General features: G+C 57.2%; 9 protein-coding genes across 9 annotated transcripts; 3 read left to right on the plus strand and 6 right to left on the minus strand.

Annotated features, from left to right (window-relative positions):
- Positions 1-24: 24 nt before the first annotated feature.
- ColSpa_02773 (uncharacterized protein) lies at positions 25-1,324 on the minus strand (the record flags this gene model as incomplete). Its single annotated transcript, XM_049268985.1, has 4 exons — positions 25-132; positions 180-611; positions 689-811; positions 860-1,324. 4 exons carry the CDS (start codon positions 1,322-1,324, stop codon positions 25-27), a joined length of 1,128 nt encoding a protein of 375 aa, XP_049124942.1.
- A 225-nt stretch (positions 1,325-1,549) lies between these two features.
- Positions 1,550-1,756, minus strand: ColSpa_02774 (uncharacterized protein; the record flags this gene model as incomplete). Its single annotated transcript, XM_049268986.1, has 1 exon — positions 1,550-1,756. The coding sequence occupies one exon, from the start codon at positions 1,754-1,756 to the stop codon at positions 1,550-1,552; it is 207 nt and encodes a 68-aa protein (XP_049124943.1).
- A 2,902-nt stretch (positions 1,757-4,658) lies between these two features.
- On the plus strand, positions 4,659-4,954 carry ColSpa_02775 (uncharacterized protein; the record flags this gene model as incomplete). The annotated part of the gene is made up of 2 exons (XM_049268987.1): positions 4,659-4,800; positions 4,824-4,954. The coding sequence occupies 2 exons, from the start codon at positions 4,659-4,661 to the stop codon at positions 4,952-4,954; spliced, it is 273 nt and encodes a 90-aa protein (XP_049124944.1).
- Positions 4,955-5,295: 341 nt separating this feature from the next.
- On the plus strand, positions 5,296-7,209 carry ColSpa_02776 (rhamnogalacturonate lyase; the record flags this gene model as incomplete). The annotated part of the gene is made up of 4 exons (XM_049268988.1): positions 5,296-5,515; positions 5,575-6,041; positions 6,095-6,220; positions 6,280-7,209. 4 exons carry the CDS (start codon positions 5,296-5,298, stop codon positions 7,207-7,209), a joined length of 1,743 nt encoding a protein of 580 aa, XP_049124945.1.
- Positions 7,210-7,544: 335 nt separating this feature from the next.
- On the minus strand, positions 7,545-10,282 carry ColSpa_02777 (uncharacterized protein; the record flags this gene model as incomplete). The annotated part of the gene is made up of 3 exons (XM_049268989.1): positions 7,545-9,110; positions 9,399-10,181; positions 10,271-10,282. The coding sequence occupies 3 exons, from the start codon at positions 10,280-10,282 to the stop codon at positions 7,545-7,547; spliced, it is 2,361 nt and encodes a 786-aa protein (XP_049124946.1).
- A 1,383-nt stretch (positions 10,283-11,665) lies between these two features.
- Positions 11,666-12,360, minus strand: ColSpa_02778 (LYR motif-containing protein 4B; the record flags this gene model as incomplete). Its single annotated transcript, XM_049268990.1, has 2 exons — positions 11,666-12,139; positions 12,304-12,360. 2 exons carry the CDS (start codon positions 12,358-12,360, stop codon positions 11,666-11,668), a joined length of 531 nt encoding a protein of 176 aa, XP_049124947.1.
- Positions 12,361-13,035: 675 nt separating this feature from the next.
- On the minus strand, positions 13,036-15,143 carry ColSpa_02779 (tripeptidyl-peptidase sed2; the record flags this gene model as incomplete). The annotated part of the gene is made up of 3 exons (XM_049268991.1): positions 13,036-13,114; positions 13,145-13,346; positions 13,397-15,143. 3 exons carry the CDS (start codon positions 15,141-15,143, stop codon positions 13,036-13,038), a joined length of 2,028 nt encoding a protein of 675 aa, XP_049124948.1.
- A 720-nt stretch (positions 15,144-15,863) lies between these two features.
- ColSpa_02780 (pre-rRNA-processing protein crb3/ipi3) lies at positions 15,864-17,242 on the minus strand (the record flags this gene model as incomplete). Its single annotated transcript, XM_049268992.1, has 2 exons — positions 15,864-16,850; positions 16,907-17,242. The coding sequence occupies 2 exons, from the start codon at positions 17,240-17,242 to the stop codon at positions 15,864-15,866; spliced, it is 1,323 nt and encodes a 440-aa protein (XP_049124949.1).
- Positions 17,243-21,998: 4,756 nt separating this feature from the next.
- On the plus strand, positions 21,999-24,173 carry ColSpa_02781 (uncharacterized protein; the record flags this gene model as incomplete). The annotated part of the gene is made up of 1 exon (XM_049268993.1): positions 21,999-24,173. The coding sequence occupies one exon, from the start codon at positions 21,999-22,001 to the stop codon at positions 24,171-24,173; it is 2,175 nt and encodes a 724-aa protein (XP_049124950.1).
- Positions 24,174-24,830: the final 657 nt, after the last annotated feature.

The raw sequence follows: 24,830 nt of genomic DNA on the forward strand, positions 1-24,830 counted from the left end.
TCCGTCTTGATGATACTACTTCGGTTAGAGCTTGTACAAAGATACAGGACGAGTGCACACGAACTTGTCCAGATACGCCCTTCTCAGTACGATGTTGCAGAGCTTTGTGATCATGGTAACTCCCAAATAAGCCTACGGTCGTTAGCCTGCTCCAGCCTGCCTCCAGACGCCAAACCTACCAAATCTTCGCCAACCGACTTATGCCCCTTGAGCAGGACCATGCTCCACCGATGGTCTTGCGGAAGCTGTTGTTCCCAGTTCATTAGTTGTTTCGCCATGATCGCGTACTCGCTCGTCGGATCCCACGGCTTGGCGCTTTTCATGGTTGCCATTGCCCTGCGGGCGACCTTGCCCCAATAGTAGTGTGCCTGCATCAGGCTCGCAAATAGAGACCGGGACGGCTGATGGATCAGGGACGGATTCTCGCGCGCTGGCGGTGTGTCTTCGAGGGCTGCGCGGGACAGCGGCTCGCGACCGTAGGCAAAGTCCTCCTCATTGCTAGGAAGCAGCGCCGTGATGTCGTTCGCGGCGAGAGAAACCGGCGAGAGGGCACCGCAATGAAGGTTGTCTTGGCCTGTGATGCGGTTAGCAGGCGCCTTGCGCATATGATACTGGTTACGAACTGTGTAACATCCACTAAGGGTTGTTAGCATGGTCCCTTTCCCTTGTTTCTGGTCCCTGGACTCACCAAAGTTCTCCGTGCCGATTCCGCCCTGATAATCATTTCTCTAGTAGGGTTTTTCATCTTGTAGAACTCCTCGCGATGCAGATGCATCAACACGGCCATCCTAGTAGCAATGCCGATATTGATCTGCAAAGCGTCAGCCCGATTTCTGCACCTCCATCTCAGGTGACCTACATAGCTCCGGTTTCTCCACCCACTCCCTTGCTGGGCAAGGCTCAGTAGATAGAAGCCCTGACAACGCTCTAGCGTAGGTTCCTGATACAACTCGTCCAACGCCATGGTACTGGCTCGCTCCATGAAGTAATCGACGGCCTTCATTTCCCCTTGGTACCTGTGGGCCAAGGCCGGCGAGAAGCGGGCAGAGACACTGAGAATGCCGAGCAGGAGAAAGACGCTGACGGAGCGGTGGTCTCGCTGAAGCTGTAGTGGAAATAGCTCCTTCGGGATGAAGCCTAGCTGAAAGTACTTGCGCGTGAATATGTGGACAGCGTCGATTATCTCAGGAAGCGGCGGGAGGAACTCCCATTCGTCTGCAGGTTTCCGAAGTGCTGGCGCGGATGGCCCCCGCGGGACGGACGCGACGGACGCGCTGCGCTTTGCCTTGTCGGCTTCTCGCTTGGCAGTCTTCTCAGCTCTCATGCGAGGGTGTCGATACTCACGATCCAGATCCGGTTGACCACGTTGGGGGAAGATGCTGCCGTCCGTTAGCTTCGAGACTCGGCCGAGGAGATGGATCGATGCTGTCCGTACCATTCACTCGCCGGTATGCCAGCTTCCGCGCAAGATTTACACGGCGGCTTTGCCTTATCGTGCATGCATTTGCTCCTCATGCGACGACATCTGGTCCATGTTTAGCTCGTCGAGTCATGGGCTCGCCCAGTGGCGGATATATGGGACAAACCTTCGACAGGCAATTGGGGCTCTGCGCTTGATGGGCGGTTTTGACCCGTTCTGCTGCGTGACGGGGTCGAACGCGCCGAGAGACTCGCTCCTCACGCTTCCGGTAGCGCTCATATTAGAGTTCATGTCTAATGCCATCATGTTTGGCTTGGCGTCTTCATCGTGGTCCATGGTGCATCGAGACGCCTAGGCCCAGCTTCACAGTCTGCTTGTCGGCGGGCGACTACGTGTAAACAGTGCTGGGCAAACAGGCGGACCGAAGCAGCGGGGGGATGTGGAACTGATTTTTGCGATGGGTGGGAACGGGAACGGGAACCTGGAGATTGGCGCGAAGGATTCGCGGAGAACGGAGACGGCAGACGAAGAAGCAACCCAAACCAACAGCAGCTCCGGAACCCGGGGCTGTTTGACAGGACGTGGGGACAGCTGAGGACTATAGGCTGCAGGAGACAAGCCCGTAGTGGTGGGAAGAGGAGGGCGGACGATGAATTTGAGGCGTCAACGGCATTCCAAATGTCGAAGAGGACGCACTAGAGCGGGTATATCCACACAGACGGTAATCCAGCGTAGGTTTGGACGACCTATATTGAGAGCCCAAACTGTTAGGCTCGAGGACTTTTTGGCCCCCTGAAGGGTTCAAGCGTGGGTTTAGAGTTTACCGGCTGCGAGCTCAAGGCGCGTCAACGATCGGCACTTGGTCTGCCGCGAATTCGATGGCGTCAAACGGACCCCAACTCCAGGGAAGCGTTACTTTGTGCGTCTTGACGGAATCTACAAGTATGTGAGCTGGGGGCGAAGCGAGACCAACTGCCAGAAAGAATTGGAGAAGGGGGGGGGGCGCACGAATTCGGCAGCTGTCAGGCTTGAAGACTGCAGAATGGTGGATGAGTTGGCGAGCTCGGTATCCACGTGTAATATCAAGGGAGATGCCAAGCTCACAAGGAGGTGGACCATGCGTCTCCGATTCTTTGAGTCTTGCACAGACCAACAGTGTGTGTTGAATTGGGGGTCGGAACAGGGGGGGCGGGAGGGAGAGTGGGATGAAGGCATTGTTGCATGCTCCACATCTCAAGGAAACGGTGCGTCGAGACCACGGCAGTGGCGGGGTCTTGCTTCCGAAGAGACATTTGATATCGCGCGGGAGTCGAGGCGGCCAAGGGTTTAGCTTGTTGCCTCTCGTGTGACGCAGGGACTGGGATAAGGCGCGACGGGCGTATTGAGAGAGAGGAGAGAACAGCGCCGCGCCATGTCTCGCGAGTCAGTTTCGACGAAGCTTGATTAACGTCATGCGGAGACAAGTCTGGTTAGGAAAACACCTCCGACTGAGGAATCACCCGCGGCCGCAATGTAGCGTCGGATGGGGGCCAGCCGGGAACGCGAGATCACGGATCGGGATCGCAAAGGGTTGATCAATGTCCTGCGCACTCGTTTACAGGCACCTTCCTGTTTCTTTATTCTCGGCAGGTCGGCCGGCGCGCCGCCCTGATCCCCCGTCCGCATCCGCATCCGCAGTGCCAGTCCAGATGTCGTCGAATCGAACTGAGGCGTTCGTCCGTAGGCATGTCCTTGCCGAGAAATTAACGCTATATTGCCCTCAATGCGATCGGGCCATACGCTTGGTCCTGTTTACAGACGATTGGTTACCACAGCCTCTCGGTCGGTCCAGTTGAGCAGAGTGCGGATGGTGCGCCAGCCGTCTTCCCCTGCAGGGACCGTCTTGCCGCTAGCTAAGACACAACTCTCTTTTGTCGTAGCTGCTGGGCCATTCCGCGGACCTTGAGACAGGACAGGGCTGGCTTGGCGGCGTGAGGGGCTTGCTAAACGACTGTGGGTATCATTGTGTGCATATCAACCCGCCGTCAGAAAGTCCATCGATAGTGTTGGGCCTGTGGTTTTGACAACGCGGTGTCAAGGCGGTCGACCACCTGGCCGTGTGTCTGCCCATCTTGGCCACCCGGGCGCCGAAAGCATACTACATAGTAAGTAGTCGGTCGTTGCCATTAGACGAGCCGTTGAGTATCCGGTCATTCGCGGACTTGGCACTTTCTTTTTCCCTTGGCCCCGGCTCGGGATCCATCTGATCCAGTTGGCGTGCCGTGAGACATCGAGACCGATAGGGACGGTGCTCTACCCAGGCGTAAGGGTCCTCTGTGCGCCGTCTGGGCTTGAGGATTTTGTGAGATGTGATGGTCAGATGCTTGCTGTTTGATCGTCGATCTTGGCACCGTGCTACTTGGGCAGACGAGCCACGCTGCGTAGCGATGGCCGTTCAAACTATCAGAAAACCCCATGAGAAACTTAGAAAAGATTCCAGATGTCGGACCAAGAAAGGGAGAAAACGACTGTAACAACGGTCAAGTGTCTTGGAGAATTGATGGGTGAGCCCAGTTCTTCCGGCTCTGGATTTGATGCCTCCCTCGCCAAGGAGGACCAGCCCAACTAGAGACAGAGAGATCCGATTACCTAAGTGCGCTGGAAAAGGAAACCTCGAGGCATATGGAACGCAGGAATCGCTGCCTTGCACCATTCCTGCCTGATGTCACCTCCTCCGCCTTTGTTTTCTCCCTCGTCAAACTCATTCATCGATTTCCCATCAGCCCGCCACTACTTTTCCCACTTCACCTGGACGTGCTCGCTTCTGGGCTGGGATGCAACCGGTCTAGTCTGTGCGGCTAGTGCGTGGCTGGTACCTTCTTATCTGTTCCTCTTCCGTCGCATCCCCTGTCAACAGTTGAAAACTGCAATGCCACAGAGTGGTTATCGCAACAACCCGCCAAGCTATTTTCTTTGGCATCTCAGGTTCGGACATTGACGTTGTCGTCTTTCTTTGTTTGCTTTGCCTGTAGGTTTTGCATCCACAAAGTTGCAAGTATTTGCATATGTCTGAGCAGGAGGTGTATAGGACAAAGGATACAAGTGCACCAACTCGACACGTCAAGCCTCGTCTCTTTGTTTATCTGCGTTTCTCCTTTCTCGCTGCAATGCAACATATTCAGGCACATAATTTCCAGACCCCCCGGTTTCCAACTCGCCCGGTTACCGGCAGCCCGAATGACAACGAATGATGGCTACCATGTGGGACAAGAGCATTTCGGGCAGGTCAACGGACGCATCTACCCCAACCCTCGGTGCTCAGTACCCCGAGGTCGGGACAATCCTTGGCCCCAAGTCCATTCTCCACACTGTCCAGTTCCTCAGCTTCCCCAGACTTCGGGGTTTGCTTGGCAATCTCGAAAAGCTAGATGCGCTCTGTTCACCTCTCCTAATCTCCTGCTCTCCCGAGAGGACGAGGGCTCTGTTGAATTTCCCACTTATCACCGCTCGCCGCTGCTCAACAGCTCCATTGCGGAGAACCTGGCAGTCCCTTGACAGCTGACGTCCGTTCCCCTCCTCGAGGACCGACACCGCTTTCTCCCCATCGTCACTTGCGCATGCGAGCCGAAGCTAGTAGTTATTTAGCCATGTGCTCCTCCAGGCCTCCCCAGGAACCCATTCATCAACGAGGGGTAAAATGAGGAGAAGAACGGTGCCGGCGTGCCGGTTGCGCGGCTCAATGCTTATTCGGGGTTGGCTCCAGCATAGGGTCTTGAGTCGCGAATGGGTTATTTAGTTGCTCGCCATCTCCATCTTTGGAAAAATGCGGGATCGCGGACTCTGGCTGATCAGTGTGTGTGTCTTTGTGTCTCCGACTTTTGACATTGAAGCCCATGATGAGAAGTAATCTCTTCGCCGCCGCCCTCGGGGGTCTCGTCTCCAATACCATTGCTGCACCAACCCAAGCAGAGCCCTTCCTCACTCAGGTCAACAACCAGACGTGGGTCATTGGCAACGATGTCTGGAACATGACACAAGGCCTCAGGTACGGCGTGAAGCTCAACTACAAGGACCGCGACCTCGTTGGGAACGCCGTTGGCCACTACGTCAGCTACAGTACGGAATCGCCCCGATCAAACAGCACCTGACGCTTCCCTTCACTGACAACCACACAGACGGCGCCGCTAACGATATCGCCTGGACCTCGGCCAGTATCGTTAAGAAGGGCAACTACGAGGGCAAGCCCTTCATCGACGTAAAGTTCACCTCCGTCGACGGTGACTTCCACTGGGTCATCTTCCAGGGGCTCGCGGGCGCCTATCAGTACTTCGTCAATCACAACTTGCCCACGCTGGGCGAGTTCCGCACCCTCTGGCGTCTCGACAACACGACCTTCCCAAACGGCAAGACGGATCTCCACGACAAGCCGCTGCCACCGCTCAGTGACTACCTGCCCGAGAACAAGGTTCAGGACGAAACCTGGCGCACGCCTGACGGCTCCGGGTACATCACCAAGTACGACTTTTCCGACTTCATCCGCACGCAGAAGTACTACGGCGTCTACGGCGACGAGGTGGGCAGCTGGTACATCAACGCCGGCAAGGACTACTACAATGGCAACCACCTGAAGCAGGAGCTCATGGTACGTTTGGTCTCTCATCCCGGTTTGCCTAGGCTTCCAACTGACACGTCCAGGTCCATCGTGAGAGCGCCACGGGTGACGCCGTCCAGCTCAACATGATCCACGGCACTCACTTCCAAGTCTCTGCCGTCGATGTGTTCCCCGACGGCAAGATGTGGGGCCCATGGCTCTGGTACCTGGTGAGTACTTTAGTAACCACCCTCCGTCTCATCCCGGGACCGCCCTGACATCCTTTCAGAACGACGGCTCCAAATCTGACGCCGAGTCCCGCGCCGCCTCCGAGTTCGCCGCCTGGCCCTACCCCTGGCTCGACGATGCCGCCTATCACTCCCGCGGCACCGTGAAGGGCAAGCTCCTCCTCTCCGACGGCCGCCCCGCCGCCGGCGCCGCCGTATTCCTCGGCGACAACTACCCCAACAAGACGGCCCTCGACATGGGCTCCGACTACTACTACACCACCTACGCTGACGCCCAGGGCGCCTTCGAGATCCCGCACGTCCGCACCGCCGCGAGCGGCTACGCTCTGCAAGCCTGGTCCAACGGCGGCGCCCTCGCCGACGTCACCACGCACATCATCTTCAACGACGTCAAGGTCGACGACGCCCAGACCACGGACCTGGGGACCCTCGACTGGGCCGTCTCGAAGCGCAAGCGGCTCTTCCAGGTCGGCGACTTTGACCGCACCTCGCTCGGCTTCGCGCACGGCGGCGACCCGTACTTTGGCCACGCTATCATCGCCTCCTGCCCGGCCGACATCGTCTTCCGCGCGGGGTGCTCCAAGCCCAGCGACTGGTGCTACGGGCAGACGTACAAGGGCAACTACACCATCAGCTTCCGCATCGGGGAGATCCCCTCCCCGGCGCCCGAGAAGGCGAACCTCGTCGTCTCGCTGGCTGGGTACTCGACCGGCGCGAGCAGCACCATCTTGGCCAACGGGCAGCAGGTCGGGAACCTCACGAGCGGCGCCGTCGGGGCCGACTCGACGTCGGGCCTGCTGAACGACCCGTCGGTGTATCGCAGCGCGACGGCGGCGGGCGAGTGGAGGCTGTTCCAGTTCCCCGTGCCCGGCGCGCTGCTGAAGCAGGGCGAGAACGAGGTAACGTTCCAGCTGACGCGGAACACGACCTGGAGGGGCTTCATCTGGGACAGCATAGTCCTGGAGTGGTAGGTTCAGGGGATGTAATAGGTTGATAATCTCTGTACATAAAGCATATATCTGTAAATCGTTCGTGTAAAACAACGTCTACATGCAAGTCACGCGCATGAGATGGGCCGCTGTTTGAAACAAACATGTCAGACACCAACGTGGCCAATCTTGAAATCATGACAGCGGTATTGAATATGGACCACCCCTCCATTGGCGCGCATCCCATGTGCAGAATCATACATCTAACAGTACTCCATACACGTACACTCTGAAGACTCCATGCGCCTTCAAACACTGACGACACCCAACACCATCGAACAAGTATAGCTCTCGATAACCCCCCTAAACTCTGCCAACTAGGCGTCAGCCGCGGGCGCAGGTGCATCGGTCATTGTCTCTTCCGTCTTCTCCACCTCATCCTTGGGCACCGTTTCCGCGCTCGTGGGAGCCTCAGCAGCCGGCGCCGGGTCTGCGGCCTCGGTGGACGCAGGAGCAGGAACCGGTTCGGGCTCGTGAGCTGTAACAGGCTCAGGCGTCTTGTTCTGATCCCGGTTCTGCTCCTCCGCCTCCTCCTTCTGTTCCTCCATTGGCTCATCCATCGGCTCGTCCGCAGGCTTCTCTGGCTCGATTGCTGGAACCTCGGGCAAGGGCACGGGGTTGGCGATTTCGGGCAGCTCAGCCGCTTCCGGGTGCGGGGCCGCGGGAGGCTCGGGAAGCTGGGACTTGCTGATTTCAGCTTGGCGGTCCAGCTCCGTCTCCAAGCCGGCTAGCAGATCCGGGCCGTCGTCCTCGGGTAGCACCGAGACTTCGGCAGGCGCTGAGGGGTTTACCTCGGGCTCAGCGGTGGGTATTTCGGCGGGGGCTTCGGCAGGAACGTCAATCGGCACATCGGCGGGGGCCTCAACAGGAGCTTCGGCGGGAGCCTCGACAGGTGCTTCGACTGGAATATCAACGGGTGCTGCCGGCGCATCAACGAACACTTCAGCTGGTGCTTCTACGGGAACATCCACTGGAATTTCGGGCGGAACATCGGCCGGTTCCACCACAGGAGGTTCAACAGGAGCTGGCGGTTCTAACGCAGCTACAGGTGACTTCAGCGGAGATTTCACTGGCGACTTGATTGCTTCTGCGAGCTGCTCGGGCGCGGGTGGCATCTCCTCGACTACTGAAGCGCCGAACTCTTCCTCGGCCGCTGAAGTAGAAGGCTCTTCGATGCTCGTTGGTGGAACTGGGGGACTGTTCTCCTTCTTTTCCGTGACATCCTCAACAACAGGAGCTGATGGCTCCTCGGCGGGCGCTGTTTCCGAAGTCGAGATGACCTCTGGAATCTCAGGAACAGCGGGGGCCTCTGATGCTTCAGGCGCCTCAGGAACGTCCAACACCATGGCGTCTTGCGGTGCCTCGTTCGAAGCAACCGTTTGGTCTCCACTTTCTAGCCTGGTACCTGAAGCCTCGGTCTCGGCCGTTGTTGCGAGAGAAAAGGTAGATCTGGTCTCTGCCATCGGCGAGACAATGTCACCGACCTTGTCAGCAGGAGGAAGAGATGTCGATGCATCTTGGGCAGCTTCTGTCGTGGTATCGACGGGAGGGAGCTGATCGGGTACAGTCGCATTCGACAGTTCCGCGGGTGCTTCTGTGACGTTTTCAGGTCCATCGGTCATGGAAACGTCTGCCTGCACATCTGCCTGCACATCTGCCTGCACATCTGCCTGTACATCTGGCTGCTGAGACTCGCTCCTGGGCTCAGCCTTTGGCTCGCTTGTGGGAGCCAGCGCCTCTGCAATGGCGGAGAATTGTGTTGATGGCTCAGTCGGAGAAGGTAGAACAACGTTCTTGAGAGGGCTGCCTTTGGGTGACGAGTTCGCCAAATGTATAGCCGGAAGAGGGACGAGGTTGATAGGGTTCACGGGTGGCGCGGCTCGCTTCGTTACGGGGGACTCGGGGTCGGCCAGTTCGGCCGAGGCGTCAACTGCCGGCGTGGGCACGGAGGGAGAGGCGTCGGTCATCTCTTGGTCTTGGCTGTCCATGTTCTCGCCGTCGCGCTGTTCCTCGTCGCCATCCTCATCGCCTTCGTCGCCGTCGTCATCGCCCTCGTCGTCGTCATTGTCGGCCATCTCGCTATCGGGATTGTTCGAATCCTCGCGCTCCTGTTTGACGGGCTGCAACTCTAGTTAGTCGCGAAATTCCGAATGCGGATCCTATCAACTTACTGTCTCTGCCCCATCAGCTCCCTCGACCTTGGGAACCACGGGCGCTCCTTCTACTGGAGTCACAGCACCCGGCGCGCCAGGCGCCGGCGCAGGCAGTGGCAGGATCTTCTTCTTGCGCCCACGGCCCGGGCCGGGCTTGTTCTTCTTCTTGGGCGGCGGCGGCCGTCGCACGCGCTGAGGAGGCGCTTGCGTAGGGTCGACGGCTGCAACTGGCACGACCGTCGTCGAGATGATCTCGCCCTCGACCGTCTGGCCCTCGTGCAGCGTGATCTCCTGCGTGTACGGATTGCCAGCAGCATCGACTCTCCGCACAGTGGCCTTGGTCACTGTTGCGCCAGGCGTATGACTGCTGACTGTCTTGGACGATATCGTGACCGTGCCCTTCCTGCGCTTCGCGAGGTGCGAGACTGGGGAGCCCTCCGAGTTGCGGTTGATCTGCTTCCACACCTTGATCTGGAAGCCCTTGGTGCTGGACTCGTCCTCCTTCTTCTCCGGCTTCTCTGCCACGGCGTCGGCTTCGGCCTCTTCCTCCTCCGCAGGCGCGGGTCTCTTGTAGAGGACCCCTGATCTCGCCGCGCGCAGCAAGTCCTGGCTGTGTTGAGGCAGTAGGCCCGCGTCTTTCGGCATGCCCCATGGGAGCTCAACATCCCAGATGTCGTTCTTTTGCGTCGTTTCGGCGGGCGCGGGTGGCTCGACGCTCACCCACTCATGTCGCCATTGGCGCACGGGAAGGCCCTCGAAGTCATCGTGTTCGGCGTACCCGCTGCGGTTCGCGCGTCGAGTCTGTCGGGGATACACGTGTTAGACCCTGCTGCTTTGCGTCGCAAATCATGGGGCAGGCACGCATTGGTTGCTCAAAAGATTGGACTTACACCTGGAGCCATTTTTCAACACTAATACGGCAGTATATAGTCACGGTATCCAACGGCAGCCGAAAGGCCTAAGAAAATCGAGATTGTCGCGAGGCGCGCGAAGAGGGTCAAATGGACTCGGCAAATCCGAGCTTGGTAGCGTTCGTCACAAGAGCTGAGGATTTTTGCGCCGACCAGAGGGAGTCGCGATGAAAATGATGCAATTTATGGCGTTAATTGAATGGAAGCAATGCGGCACGCGCAGGCGCTCTGGAGTATATCGTCGATGAACAAGCTGAGCTGCAGCCAGAGTGCCTGAATTGGCTCCACTGCGTGGCCTAGCCTTGTCGCGAACTCTAAAGACAACGACCGCGTTGACATCACGGGACAGGTCACATGACCAAGCTTTCGGTGAGTTGCGGTGAGGTCTCGGTCTGGCCGCATCGAACGCTCTCGCAAATCATCTTGCCCGCTAGTGTTAGCGATGCAACTTCCTTTGCTACAAAACTGTTAGGCACATAATAGCGAGAGTAAAAATGAATTGAGTGACGAGTTTGGACAATCTTGCGGATCCTGCTGTTCTTGATGGATCTGGTTACACTACCTTTCCATCCCTAAAATAGTCTTAAGACACTGGATGATCTCAAAACCTGTACATTCGTCTAAGTTTCCCACGCGCTGTCTTCGTTGCAGTAATCTGAACTCTTAGAATATACGACCAAACTACAATATAGTTGTGTCATTGGCGTTTCGACGTTGGACGGCGCAGAGTATGCTGTGTGAGAAGCCTACAGGCAAGCTCAGAGTCTTTATTAGTCCAGAGCTGGCCGAATACGAGATGACAAGAAGGGGCTTGCAAAACTTGTATTGGATCCTGTACACATGCTGATTACTTCCTGACCGCGAAGAAAGTTTCCGCTTCTTACCATCCCGCTGGCGGCTATACGTCTTGTTCAAGAAGCCTCACCGTTTCTCGCAACATCGCCAACACCCTAAGTCATCCCGTCACCAACATCACGCAGCCATCCATTTTGGAAACGGAAGAATGAGTAAGACGCAGCACTCGTTGAAACTCCATTGCCATGTCTACATGCTCCAAAAAGCCCTGGTCAAAAGATAAAATACTCCCAGAGTAGAGGCTTTTGCACTTGGGAACCTTCCTCCTTCCCCATTTCCCATCATCAGAGAAATCCAAGGTCCGCCCCCCTTCTAGGCCCCGCACAGCATGTTGGTGGTGTACACTCCCTCCTCTCTTCCACAAGTGATATAGTACAACGTCCGAATCTTGGTATGGCTCGGCGTGAATTAAGACGACATCTCCGACGGTGTTTAATACGCTTTTAGTCCCAGCTACGTACGTAGACTGTCAGTATTGTGGCTCAAAGTGACGGGCTGTTGGAGAGGGTGCGCAAAGTCTTACCCCTGGTCCTTTTGTCTGACAATACCGCCCTTGTTACCCTTTTGCTTGCCCTGCGCAACCATCAGCATCACCACCGCATTACTTCCGGAGCTTTGGGATAAACCTACCGCGGCACCGCCCTCGACTACTAACCGGTCGAACTGGAAGAACTGGCTGACGACTGTTTGTCTCTGCGCGCGAATGTTAGCCCCCCGAGCTTCTCTCGCAAAGTTCAATCGCCATCCGTGTTTAGTCCGCCACCCCCGTCTGCTCGTCGTCGGCGGCTCCAAACCCAGCAGAGAAGCAAGAGTGAGGAAGGTACCAACCTTCAACATCTGAAGCTCGTTCAATCCCTTCTGGATCAGCTCCTGCACCCGCCGGGGATCCTCGACGTTCTGGTTCTCGCGGAAGGCGTCCCTCGTCCGGCGCTTGGCGTACTCGCGGAAGTTGTAGGCGGCGAACTGGTCGCCCGTCTTCAGAAGCTGGCGGTACTGCGCATCGGATCCTCGTTAGTAGTCTGATCTCTCTCGCCATCTCATTCTCTTCAAAATCTTTGGTATGCTCCTCCCGGAATCGTTGCGGCGGGAAAAAAAGGGATTTGTGCATCGTGCATGGGCATCCGGGAGAGGCTGCTACGAAATTTTGCCAGACGTACCAGAGACCGCACCTGCTGGGGCGCATCGCCCTTGAGAGCTTGTATCGCCGTCGCCATCGTGTGCGCTTGGGGGTAAATATCGGTGACTGTTCGTGCAGTGGCGGGAAGTTTTGTTGGTTTGGGGGGTCCGGGTGTTTGGTCGTGGATGCGCAGCTGGGAATAATTTCAGAGTCCAGAGGCGAGCGATGGGCACCTATGATGCAAACGCGGTCCCTCTCCCCCTCGGCGTTTAGCGCAGCGGACGGCGCTCGGCGCGCGGCATTTTTACTAATCCGCCACCACAACGGGTGCCGGAGCCGATCCTGAACCTCCGATTTTCGTCACTTTTCGGGCATTCGGGGTCTTTGGATTGGTGAACCACTCGCGTCGCCCGAATTACGAAGGGACATCCAGCACAAAAAAATTGACTTCGGATATATCGGACGAGCATCGATAGAGTCTGGATTTGCGCATCTCATGCGAAATGGCATGAACAATGGTTTCCGTCACAACGACCTGGCTTCTGAGTGATCTCATGGGTTCGTTCAACATTACTGTGCATGTCTATGCTGTAGGTACCTCTATTAAATGCTTAATTATCTACAAATGCTAGCTATCTTTATGGTTTCCCGTCCCTGCAGCTGACTGGCCTGCACAGTTGAGATGAGAGCCGAAACCGCGTCTGCTGTTATGTATACTCCGTGCCAATATGTGTAAGGTGTATGTTCTGCGGGGTTTGCCAAATACCTACAATTAAGGCAAGCTAAGGAACAGCTTCTCCATCTCGGGATAATTAGGTGTGCTGTGGACGGACGTTAGTCGCATGGTCACGCTGTTGTTGGAAAGGAGGTCGTTCACTCACCCCATGCCCGTAACGGGATCCCAACCTTCCACAGCAGAGAAGCCTTTGGTGCCGCAGCCCGGGTTGTCGCCGTTGGTTACGTCGTTGAGAATCTCTGGGTGCGCGTAGAGTGTCGGGTTGATGAAGCCGACCGGCTTCTTGCCGGCATCGATGCGCTTCTCGTTGAGCATGTTGATAATGGAGCCAACGACAGGTGCAGATGCTGTTGCGATTGTCAATATATGCCCATAGGCGAGAAACTGGGAAACTTACCAGAGGTACCAAAAGACAACGAAAACTTGCCGTTGACGGCCGTCACGTAGTTGGCGCCGTTGGCGGCGATATCCGGAAAACCGCGAACGGTCCTGGAGTTGTTGTACCGGTCCGCACCATACGGCGGCGCATTCTTGCTATAGTAACTGTCCATCGCCTGCTTCTGGTAGTCGGGGAGGGAAAAGACGTTGGAAAAGCCTCCGCCAGAGAAGATGACCTTCTCGCACGCGCTCTCGGGAGTGTGAACAGTGGAACCCTCCAGAATCTGTGTGGCGCCGACAGATGTGACCCACGGGCAGCCTCCGGGGAATGAGGGATTGAAGATACCGGTCTTGCCGTCGTTGTAGGCGCCGGTCTGGGTATCGATGCATTGCTTGCCATTGCCACCAACACCCGAGTCGCCGGATGAGTACAGAACTGTGACGCCCTGGAGGCCGAGCTTCATGTACTCGGCACACTGGCGCTCGACGTACTTGCGGCCAAGGTCTGCCTCGTTGAAACCGTAGCTCGTGGAGATGACGTTCACCAGCGGGGCTGATCCGCAGACCTTGGTGCCGTACTGTCCGTCAATGTTAGGATCCTTGGAATCGCCCCCCTGGAACGTGCAGTAGCTGCCGTCAATGGCGTCAAGGAAGTTGTTGAAGCTGGCACCCTGGTTCAAGTCTCCGACTTGGTAAAGCGTCGTCTGTTGGGGGAAGATCAAAGCCATGGCGAACTCCAGATCAAGTGAAGACTCTCCGTTGAAGTTGAAGCTCTGGTTCTTGGTCTGCACCACGGCATTGCCCACCAGAGTGACGATGGGACTTGTGCCTTTGAGGCGGGGCTCGAACTCGTTGAAGTACATGTTCAAGTCCGACTGGAGGAAGGCCTGCGGCGTGTACTCGACGATGCCGAGCGTGTTGTTGGACGCTTTCAACGAGCCGGGAGGCGTGGCGTAGAGCGCACGCAGACAGTCCGGGGTGATCATAGAATCGCACTGATTGAGGTCCATGAGGGCGTTCATGACGGTTACGCCCTGCTTCGGCCCAAAGCCACCGTCAGGAGAACCCTGGATGGCGGCAGACTTGCCGGTGGTAGCGGTGGCTTCGACTTGCCGTTTCTCAAGGAGCTCCCTCTTCTTGCGTTGGCGTTTCTTCAGCTCTTCAACATGGTGCTCTTCGAGCTCTTGCTGGTTATTTTTCCTTTGCTCGCCGATGCGTCGGTCGAAGTGTACTGATGGAGTGATCATGTCGATGTGCTCCACCAGGTGCTCCGGAACGTGATACTTGTCGCAAGCAACGTGCATGTGCCCTTGCTCGTGCTTGTAGACGTGGTACTCGGTCTTCAGGAGCCGTTCGACCTCGCCGACGGTGGCGTTGAACTGAACCCAGTTACGTCCTTTGGAGAGCTCAACGCGGCTTCTCTTGATACCCTCGCTCTCAAGCCACTGCATGACGAGAGCAATGGATTCCTGTTTTGGGGCGAACATGTTGATGATGTCCTCATGAGTCCAATGCTTGCCGTAGTTGGGAGAGTCTGGATGTGCCACATCATTCATGAACTCGTTTGCACGGTGAAGATTCGACTGGGTAAGACCGATCCGAACTGGCAGCCTGGCCATTGAGTGCAATCGATGGTTCTTGACCCATTCTCTTCTTGCGGGGTGCCTTTCCTCGTGCACAACGTGCTTGTGCGACCGTGTCATAGGGGTTGCAAAGGCCACTGCCGCAAGGGCAGTGAATAGGGTGGCAACGGCGCTTAGCTTCATCGTGTCTTCTCCTGTCGTTGTCTTCGTCAAACTTCTTCCTCGCTCACGCGTCGAGTCGAACCTAAGCCAAAAGAACCGAGCGACACGTCTGGCTATTTGTTGATGTTCTAGTAGCTGTCGTCCAGTCATGACGGACCCCACTGACGCAAGGTACCAGCTTTGGCCACGACGAATGCGAAACCGGTTTCAATACGATCCAGTGGGCTGTCTGTCTGGCAGTGACAATCTAAAACGAACACTTGGGTGAACGGCAGCCTGAGCGTATGGGAACCTGTAGCAGGGGAGGGAACATCTCTTACAAGTGCAGTTTCTTGCACCTTGGGGACCGGGACGAGGCGCCGCAAACCGTACTGTCAGGCTGGCCTCATGTCGGGAAGCATTGTGAGGGAATGAACGGTCAGGATGCCGATATCCGAGGGTTAAGCTTCGAGGCGTGAGGGCACCTCCAAACAATCGTCTCATCTTGCTCAGGGCGGACCATCATGGTAAAATTCTGGGCGTTTGCTACGCACAAGTGATTCCGCGGCTGATTCGTGCCCCTCATGCGAGAAGGACGATCAGACTTTGAATTTTTGTCTTCTTGGCCCCAGATGGATGCGATCCCGGCGACAATCGTCAAATGACTCGAGAGGCGAACGGAAAGTGAAAATGTTTGGATAAGGTCAATTGAAGGCTCGAGCCGCCGTCTGAAAATTGTTTGCAGGGGAAAATGAAACACTTTCAGGTATGAGACGATCTGGCCTGGAAATACCGCTGCATAGTCAGCTTCTGTAGCGCCCTTTGCTCATTGATTATTTCCCACAACTCGTCAGTCTCTTTCTGCGTCTCCTCGTCCTCTGTACTGGGCTGTGCCTGGGCCTCTTGGAACGCGAGAACAGCGGACTCCAGCATGTCGTTGGGTAAACCAAAGCCATTGAGCATCTTGCCGAACCTCGTCTCCTGCTTGAGACTTGTGTTCAGTTGAGATGTGAATGTGTATTGTCGCTCGGCCTGGGTGGGCTTGATAACCGCAGTAGGTTTGGTGGACCGGGGTGCCTGCAGCAACGGCGGGAACACCAAGTTCGTTACAGAGGCGTTGACGTCTGTCAACTCTGTGGGGTGGCCGTTCTCCGTTAATTGCCATTGTAGGATCTTGCCTCTAGTGTGGCCGGACAAAACAGTGGTGCCATCATAATTCAGCGCCAAACACGAAGCCGGGCCTGCATCTTCATCAGCGATTCCAATGGGTGAGTTGATCTGGACGACGGTCGACGAAGATTCAGCGCAGTTCGGGCCAATGAGTGGCTTTTCTCCAAGCAACTCGACGAGATAGAGGGACCTGTCCTCGGATGAAACGAAGACGGCACGAGCGCAGGGATCCATGGAAACGCAGAGCGGAGCCGCCGGGAACAACAGAGTGCGCAGCACTTCGCCCGTTTGATAGTTCCAGATGATGCAGGTCTTGTCTTTGCTGGATGAGACGCAGATGTTGGTTTCTGGGTTGACGCTGGGGCTGATGGCGAGCGATGTAATGGCGGCCCTGTGGTTGGAGAGCGTACGGTCCGGCTCGCTCTCGATGGAGGCGTTCAGCTCCAGGAGACGAGACAGGGTCCACACATGAATGTTAGAGTCTTCTGAGCCGGTGAGGATGTGGTGAGGTGTGACGGCCAGGCACGAAACGGCCTGGACGTGGCATGGGGGTGTGGTCAGCTGGCGGCCAGTGCAGGTCTGTTGTTTCGTTAGCGACAAGCGTTTTGGGTTCCCCCAGAGAGGAAAATGTTTACCTCCCACAGCATGAGTCTGCCTTCGGAAGTCCCCAATGCCAAGACATCGTCAATCAACGCCAAGCTGCGAATGCGCTCTGGGAAGGTGACGGTTGTTTCTTGGATGCCCCGCGACCTCGAATAGACATGGACCTGGGACTTTTCGTGCTGGGCAGCGAAGACGTGCGAGTCACTAACAGCCAAGCAGTTGGGCGGGGTTGCACTTTTCTTGAGCGTCGACTTGACGGCATAGCTGGGGCTCAGCGTGTGGGCGTAGATGCCGACATCCTTGGAGACGGCGGTATTGGCCGCGATGGGCGGGCCGCAGATGGACGAGTAAAACTCTTCCGACAACATGGTGGGAGATGAACAGCGAGTGACGACGACGCGCGCTCCGGAATGTGGTGAAAGACGGGAAGTCGCGTTCCCACTCAGGTGCTGCGACGGGCTGTCCGAAAGCGGCTCTGACCCCGGATGCTCGGGTGAAAGAACGCAAGGGATAAAAATCAGGAGGCGGACCAGACGACTCACGACTGGTTGGGCGTTGAATTTCGATGGCGAGGGGGGGAGGCCGGAGGGGAGGAGTGACTCAATGCCACGGGTTCTTTGAGAAGAGCTCGACGGCGATCAATCTAGCGGGATCCTTTGGATCTTCGAGCCCACGTTCGGGGGCTTGGTGCTGAACTCGGATCTATGTGATGATGGCCCGAAGGGTGAAGGCAAAGGCTAAAGCGACGTGGGACCCAAAGTGCTGAGGTGCCGGTGCCCAATGGCCCGCGACAAGACTACGCGAGGGTTGCTTATTCGGTTGGTAGATGACACGCCGGTGTGCTTGTGGCTTTGAGACAGCAGATGGCAGACCTTTGGGGGAAAAACTGCTATCGGGGAAGTGACGGTGAGGTATGTTGGTGTGTGGTGAGATGAGGCCGTTGAGGCTTGAAAGTCACAGCCAGCTACAATGAAAAAATTCCATTATCGATAGTGGACGGAGCGGGTGGACCGCCGCCTCGGGACTGGACCGCGGAGGGCAGGCGCGCGCCCCACTATGGCCGGATGAGCTCCTTCCTGTGGGTGACCAAGTAGGCACAGGTACCAAAGTAAGTAGGTACAGGTACCAGACCTAGGTAGCAGCCAGGTAGGCGAGTATCTTAGGTAGGACCAACTTCGCTGAGCTAAGCGACGTACTGTAGCGCCAGTCGAGTTCCTAGTACCTCACGGTACTGGTGCCTATGGGACGTGAGGTGGCTCGTGACCAGACGCCGCAGAGACGAGAGATGCAGCCTGTGATCTTTCGCTGAGCATCAGCCACGGAGCCTCCCTTACAGCGGTTCTACAGCTCGAGAACGCTCCATTCCCCGCCCTAACAGCGCTAACAGGCCGCCCCACGCGGTGTGCGAAGCAACTCTCCAGCTTGAGTGGCGGGCTTCAACGACGCGGCAGCAAGCTGAAGTTTTAGCTTCCCTTGCATAGAACGTCCTCCACTTTCCAACCCGTCGTCAACGTCCAATGACACCTTCTTTACCGACAACAAACTTGCACGACAACACCATCGTCAAACGTCTCTACTACGTTTTCGAGCAAGACTTGTCTTATCAGCTGCAGCGTTAGCCCGCGCCACCAGATGCATCTCGGCAACCACGGTCCAATGTTCGATTCGTCAACCTCCAGCCAGCTCATTCGGCTTCAACAGAATAGCTAGCTGCCGATACTCCAAGACCGCTCTTGTCTTACATCCTGGGAACCGCCTCAGCCGCCTTTACCTATTCGTATCACTTCACCGCAAACCCCAGCTCGTTGCTTTTTTATCCCAAGTTTGCCGGCTATCTTATCAGCTTCGTGCCCCCGGGTCCCGCGTGGCCGTTCGACGTGACCAGCGGCATTTGCATACATGGTACGGATACAATCACATTTCACCTGCAGCTCGCCCGATATCCGGCCCACTGTTTCCTCTTGATACATGGAGACAGGAGGAGCTGCGCAAAACTCTGCGTTGGTCTATTTGTCCCCCCCCGCCCTCAGCTGGTCGCCTTGCGCGTGTGCTTGTACAAGTGTTGCGCTCGGTCCTGATTCACGATTCAATATGCCGGTCTCCTCGACGTTGCTGCGTGCCGGCCACAGGCGCGGCGCCCCCTTTGAACATCCCGAGACAAGACGCGGAATATGGACAGCGGGCCAAATCCGTCACTCTTCACTAACGATGGGACGCACGGATGAGCAATAGTCAATCCAGGCTGTCAACCCGTCAGCACCCCCCTCCTCAGCACCGCGCTCCGCTTGCGACTGCTCCGTTCCGAAGACGCGCAGTCGCGATCTCACGTCGGGCGTCGTCTCTGGGTCGCCAATTTCAATTGTTCCCCAGGGGCGGCTTCCTGACTATTTGTGTCCCCTGGTCCATGCAGGGGCTCCATGTCAATTGCCATGGGCCGCTCAGTGGAGGCCGCGAACCGTTTTCACATTCCAGTCTCCTCTAATGATGCTCGCTCTCTTCAGTAATACACTTTGCACACAAGAGCCCCCGTCTGTCTGCTTGAAAGCCGGTGTGTTGACAAGATTACACCACGGTGCAGACTTCCACGATGGCTTAACGCGTGCAACATGCATTCGCGGCAGAGGCGACGTAATGCGACATTTGAATTTCACCTCATCGACAATGGACGGATGCTGTGCGGTGGACGGCCGGTCAATCGGCTGGGTTACCCCGGGGGATCACAGGACACGCTTACATTTGGATTGGCGATTTGCGCAAACTCCCAGACAGGGAAACAAGTGGCCTGGGATCCAGATCGCCATTTTGGCTCACGTTGCCAGGGACGTGGCCCTCTCACCATCCTATCACGGCCTGTGTCTCCTTTTGCTCTGCTGCGCCTACCCTCAATTTCCTGCTGATCCTGGCAGGGTTTTCCAATCCCGAAGGGGACAACAAAAGGCAGAGCCGAGAGACAACCCTCAACCCGTCATCGCCACGCACATCTATCGACCGTTACACTACACAATGTCCCTCGACCAAGAAGTGCCGAGACGGAGAGCTGCCACCGTTCGGGAGTGCTCGCCATTTGGGAACCCCTGGTGTAAGATGGCAATCTCCCTCTTCCAAATTGGCGGCGGCTCCAAGGCCAGACTCGATGGTCTTTTGCACAGACGTCAGGACCGCCGCCTGTGATACGATTTGCATCACAGCCCGCTGTATCTGCGACGTTCGTCGCCACCAATGCCTGCGCTTGCGGGATGCAAGACGTATTAGCTGCAGCCTGCCAAGTGCAGCAACACAGACGCACGCCTCGGCCGCCCTGAGACGGTTGCACCAATAATGGCAAAAGTGATGACGGGCCTTTGGACCAGGGCGTTGGACACCGGCACTCGTGGTTGTCGGGTCTGTTCTCGCGACCCTTCGATCATCCCACCAGCCAGGTTTTTGTGATCGATTCCGTGCTATCCCTTCATCGATGGTTCTCATTTCGGCTTCTCGATGTAACCTGGTACATAGCGTACCACGGAATCCACGGCTTGGTTGGGGAGAAAACCCTTCGAAGCTTCCATCTAACAAACGTTTAAGCCTCCATCGTACAGATTCCTGTGGACACGGCCATGTGTCATGAACGCTCACTAGGTTTGGGACGGCTTACGAGGGCCGAACGTGTTTTGATGAGAGCCCACCACTCAAAGTTCTCTGGCGAATAATGTCGTTGTTTCTTTTGCTTCCAACTGGTAGCGAACTGCCGGATGTAGAGCGGATTTGCACTGAGAGCCCGCTGCTAGTGTAGCATTATTGAACGCCGAAGGCGAGCCCACCCAAACTATGTACTGTAGTACTGGTGGTATTGTTTCTGCTTGCTTTCCGACTCGCCTGCTAGATGTGGACCAAAAATGGGGGGCAGATGCTTGCTGATGATGATTCTCATTCTCTCAACGTTCAAACGCCCAGCAGTTTGTACCGCCCCTGACCTGGCTGCCCTATCCCCATCCCGCGAGCTCCGAGTCCCGCTGGGCTGGGCTGGGCTGCCTCGCTGCAGCAGCAGCTCGGCGGATATCAGGTGGGCTCCTCTGCCTCACTGAATCTGGGAGGTCGCGGGAGAGAAGGAGAAAAAGAAAGCGCTGAGCGAAGGGACGGCTTGCTGCAATGCATGTAGAGCACTGACGGCGCAGGCGAGGGCAAATAGGACCGCGGCAGAGAAGCCCTGTCTTACAACGAACAATGGACACCCTACATTCCAATCGGGCCCCTTCGTCCGCTATCCGAGAAGGTGCAGCAAGCCGTTCGGCGTGTCCTGTTGTTGTGTTGTTGTTGTGGTTCTCTTGAGGTGTCACGGCATACGCAGCTTTCCCCCCCTAAGACAATTCCTCGACGCAATCCTCGAAGCAATCTTCAAAGTAATCTTCAAAGCAGTCCTCTCTCGTTCCATCCCCGAGCATCTGCCTAGGTATTTCGACCATTGGGGAGCCTCGGACCCGAACACAACGTCCTTTTCGGGTCTCTCGCACTCAGCACCATCGAGCACTGATCCCTGGTAGCGAGCTTCCAGTCCCGTCCTGCTCTGCTCTGCCCTATCGCTCCGGCCTCTGCCCACTGCCCACAGACGGGCACAACTTTGGGGGTGTCCATTCACACTGGAGCATTGCATACATGGCCGCGGTCCTCCCCATCCTCTTCCCTGTCATCTGCCCTGGGCATCTTACGGTCTGAGCAAGCTCTCGAGCAACGCACCCTCCCTGATTTGGAGTGCTCCCCTTTTCTCGAAGAGCGCTGCCCAATGGCATGAGCATCAACCCATGTGGCATGCACCCCATGTTCGCGTTAGACGTTCCAGCTCCCTTCCCTGCCCCACACACGAGAGAGGCCCTCCCTGCAAGGAACATCTCTCCAACAACCCTTAAAGCATCTCGTTCGCCGGTCCTGGGGCGAAGGCGCTCCGTCCGGAGTATGAAAAACCTCTTGCCACTGACCCTGCCCTCCAGCTCCAGCTCCAGCTCGCACCTGATCGCCTGTCATCCTGACCCGGCCTCGCCAACCCAGTTCCGACCTCACCACCACTACCGCCATCGTCGACCCCTGCCGCAGACCGAAATCGTCTTGTCCAGATATCAGGCTGAGCATTTATGCATCCGAACCGGCACCATGGCCGAAGCCGCGGAACCGACCATGGACTGCAACCTGCCAGAGTTGCTTGCCCAGGACCTTGAGTTCTCGAGTCTCATATTCGCCGCCAAGAACATGACGGCCGGCGCACCCTCGCCCGCCCTCGCATCCGACGAAGACGACTGGCACGGCACTGCCGAACCCCCAACCGTCCTCGGCGCGTCCTGCCACCCGAACAGCGTGCCGCAGTTCCAACCTCTGGGCGCCATCGACGAGAAGAGCTCCGCCAGCGGGGCGAGCGAGCATGACATCTCCGACGAAGCCTCGAGCTCGAGCGGTGACTCCTTCAGCATGGCCGGCAACGATGTCGACGGAGAAGACGACGCCGCCGAGTCACCTCACATTCGCCAGCAGTCCGTCTTGACGGCCGATACCACCATATCCGCTTCGAGCCAGCCCGCGACCACCGCATCCTCGCAAAAACGTGTCGTGTCCTTTGGGGGCGAAGTCGAAGGCAGCTTCGAGAGTTGGATGGACTTTGAGCCGGACGCTCCGGCCGATCATCCTGAACTCGGCAAGAGCCTAGCGCAATCGCCGGTCACGACGCCTATGAAGCCGGTGCGGCCGCTGTCTCGATTAGGAGACCGGTCCATCAATGAAGCGTCGCCGCAACGGGCCAAGAGCGCCAACGCCGCAGCCACCACCCGCCGGCTGTCCAACCCGTTTGAGGGCTACACGCGGCCAGCCAGCCGTGCGCGGAGTCTGCATTTGGACCCGACGACAACGGCGGCCGGCAAGGAGCAGACCCGGCACTCAAATCTCTCGCTGCATTCCTTTAGCCCTGTCGAAATTGCGGTTCCCACACGCTGCTCATCCTTGAAGCATCGCGTCTCGTTTACAGACGATGCCCGCAAAGCTATCGCTCCTCGCGCTCGTTCGCGGTCGCACGCTTCTTCAGGAGGCGTCCCGGAACACATTGTTGCGCCGGGGACCGACCGCAGCTCCATCATATCCGACCTCAAGGAGGAACTCGAGCCCTGGTTCCGCTACCTCGACGCGGAAGACGAATGTCCCACCCGTCGCCAAGGCCTGGCTCCTCCATTGCTAGTGACACCACGCTCGGGATCCCGCCCTGGCGCCTCGCGGGTAGTCACCCCGACACCTCGCCCCCGTTCCCAAGCCCAAACCAGATCGCGGCCAACCTCCTCGGTAAGCACCTCGTACACATGGCTCGAGGACCCGATCGACATCCCGCCGCCCCCCTCAGACGACCAAAGCCGCCGCATCCCTCTACCACCCAACGTGATGGAATCCATCCGCGTCTCCGTGACATGCTTCCCCGAGACAATGCTCTCCTGTTCCAGCCTCTCCATCGAGACGATCCGCAGCTACTCCCGCAAAGTCCGGCAACCGCCCCTTGAGGCCCTCCGCCCGGATACGCCCCCGACCTCGCCCAAACGCTGGCGCTGGCTCTCTTCCCGCCGGACCTCGAACCTCGGCAACGGTGGCGGCAGCGCCAGCGTCAACACCAGCGGCAACGGCGGCGGCAGCATCAGCAACCGCCGCTGCTGCTCCCGCAGCTCCTCAAACCTCGACCTCCCTTCCACCATGTCCCCCTCGACCACGACCCTCACTCCGCCCCAATGGACCCGCATCCGTAGCGTCTTCCCCCACGGCTCCGATTATCTCTGTGACGCGCTCTACGCCCACATCATCGCGTACAACTACCTCGCGCCCATGGTCCAGAACCTCCCGCATGGGGCTACAGCAAGACCTCCTACGCCGGGAAGCCCCGCCAGCACAGAGGACCCCATCCCCAAGAAGGCGGCGAGCCTGCTCGGTCTGCAAGCGAACATGGACGCCACCCCGCCGCCGCCGAGGCCGCTGCGGAAGCGTTCGAGCATGTTCCTCGGCCTGCGCGCGTCCTCACGGCAGTCCACCTTCCCCACGCCGCCGCTGCCACCGTTGCCGACGCCGCTGGCATCCACAACACCCGCCACGGCGGTGCCGTCGACGTCCGAAGTCCCGCTGCGGGAGCTGCAGAACGGCCTACACCGGTGCATCGCGCGGCTCGTCACAACGCTGCGCGTAGATGGGAACGAGGGTCCTATCGCGGGGGAGTCGGTCAACGAGGTGGACCCGCTCGTGCTGCGGTCTCTCTGCGAGATTGTTAAGTGCTGCGAGGAGTCGCCGACGAACGACCGGTCCTTGTAACGAGAGCTATCTTTTTCCCATCATCTATTATACCACTACAGCATGTTTTTTTGTTATTCAGCTTCGTTTTCCCCAGTGTGTGTGTTTCGTATCAGCGTTGTTTCCTTTGTGGCCTAAAGGCGGATTTACGAGGAAGGGAGAGCGTGCATGGTATTTTCTTGTTCTTCTGTTTTCTCTTTCGGTATATATACCCTCTTTGGAATTTTCAACCTTTGTTGTGTTTTCGGCATGGAGTAGCAGGGGGGTGGATGGATGGCAGGTAAAACAAAAACACTAAAAACATGGCGAATGTTTTATTTTGTACAGTATCGCCTGAAGTTTAATGTCTAGGTAGAAGGTGGAATCACAAAAAGGCTGAGTGCCGCATCATTTCTATCTTGCCTCAGGGCGCGTCTGCGGACATGTTCCTTGGCCACTTCTGGTGTTGTCCCGTTTCGCAAAGATCTGTTATAGTCACATGCATGGTATAGAGGTGCGGGACTCCCCTTTACCACCTCCCGTGCCTATATGCCTTTCTGCTGGACTGACTCGAGTGTCAACCCCAGTTATTCCTGTGATACCAACAGGTTGCCTTTCTTGGCTAACAGGAGCAGCGAGCTCAGGCACATGTACACCACGATGCCATACTCGGTGAGAACGGGGTCGGACATGTATTGA

This window comes from Colletotrichum spaethianum (assembly GCF_022836535.1).
Source record: "Colletotrichum spaethianum MAFF 239500 DNA, contig05, whole genome shotgun sequence".
NCBI lineage: Eukaryota > Fungi > Ascomycota > Sordariomycetes > Glomerellales > Glomerellaceae > Colletotrichum > Colletotrichum spaethianum.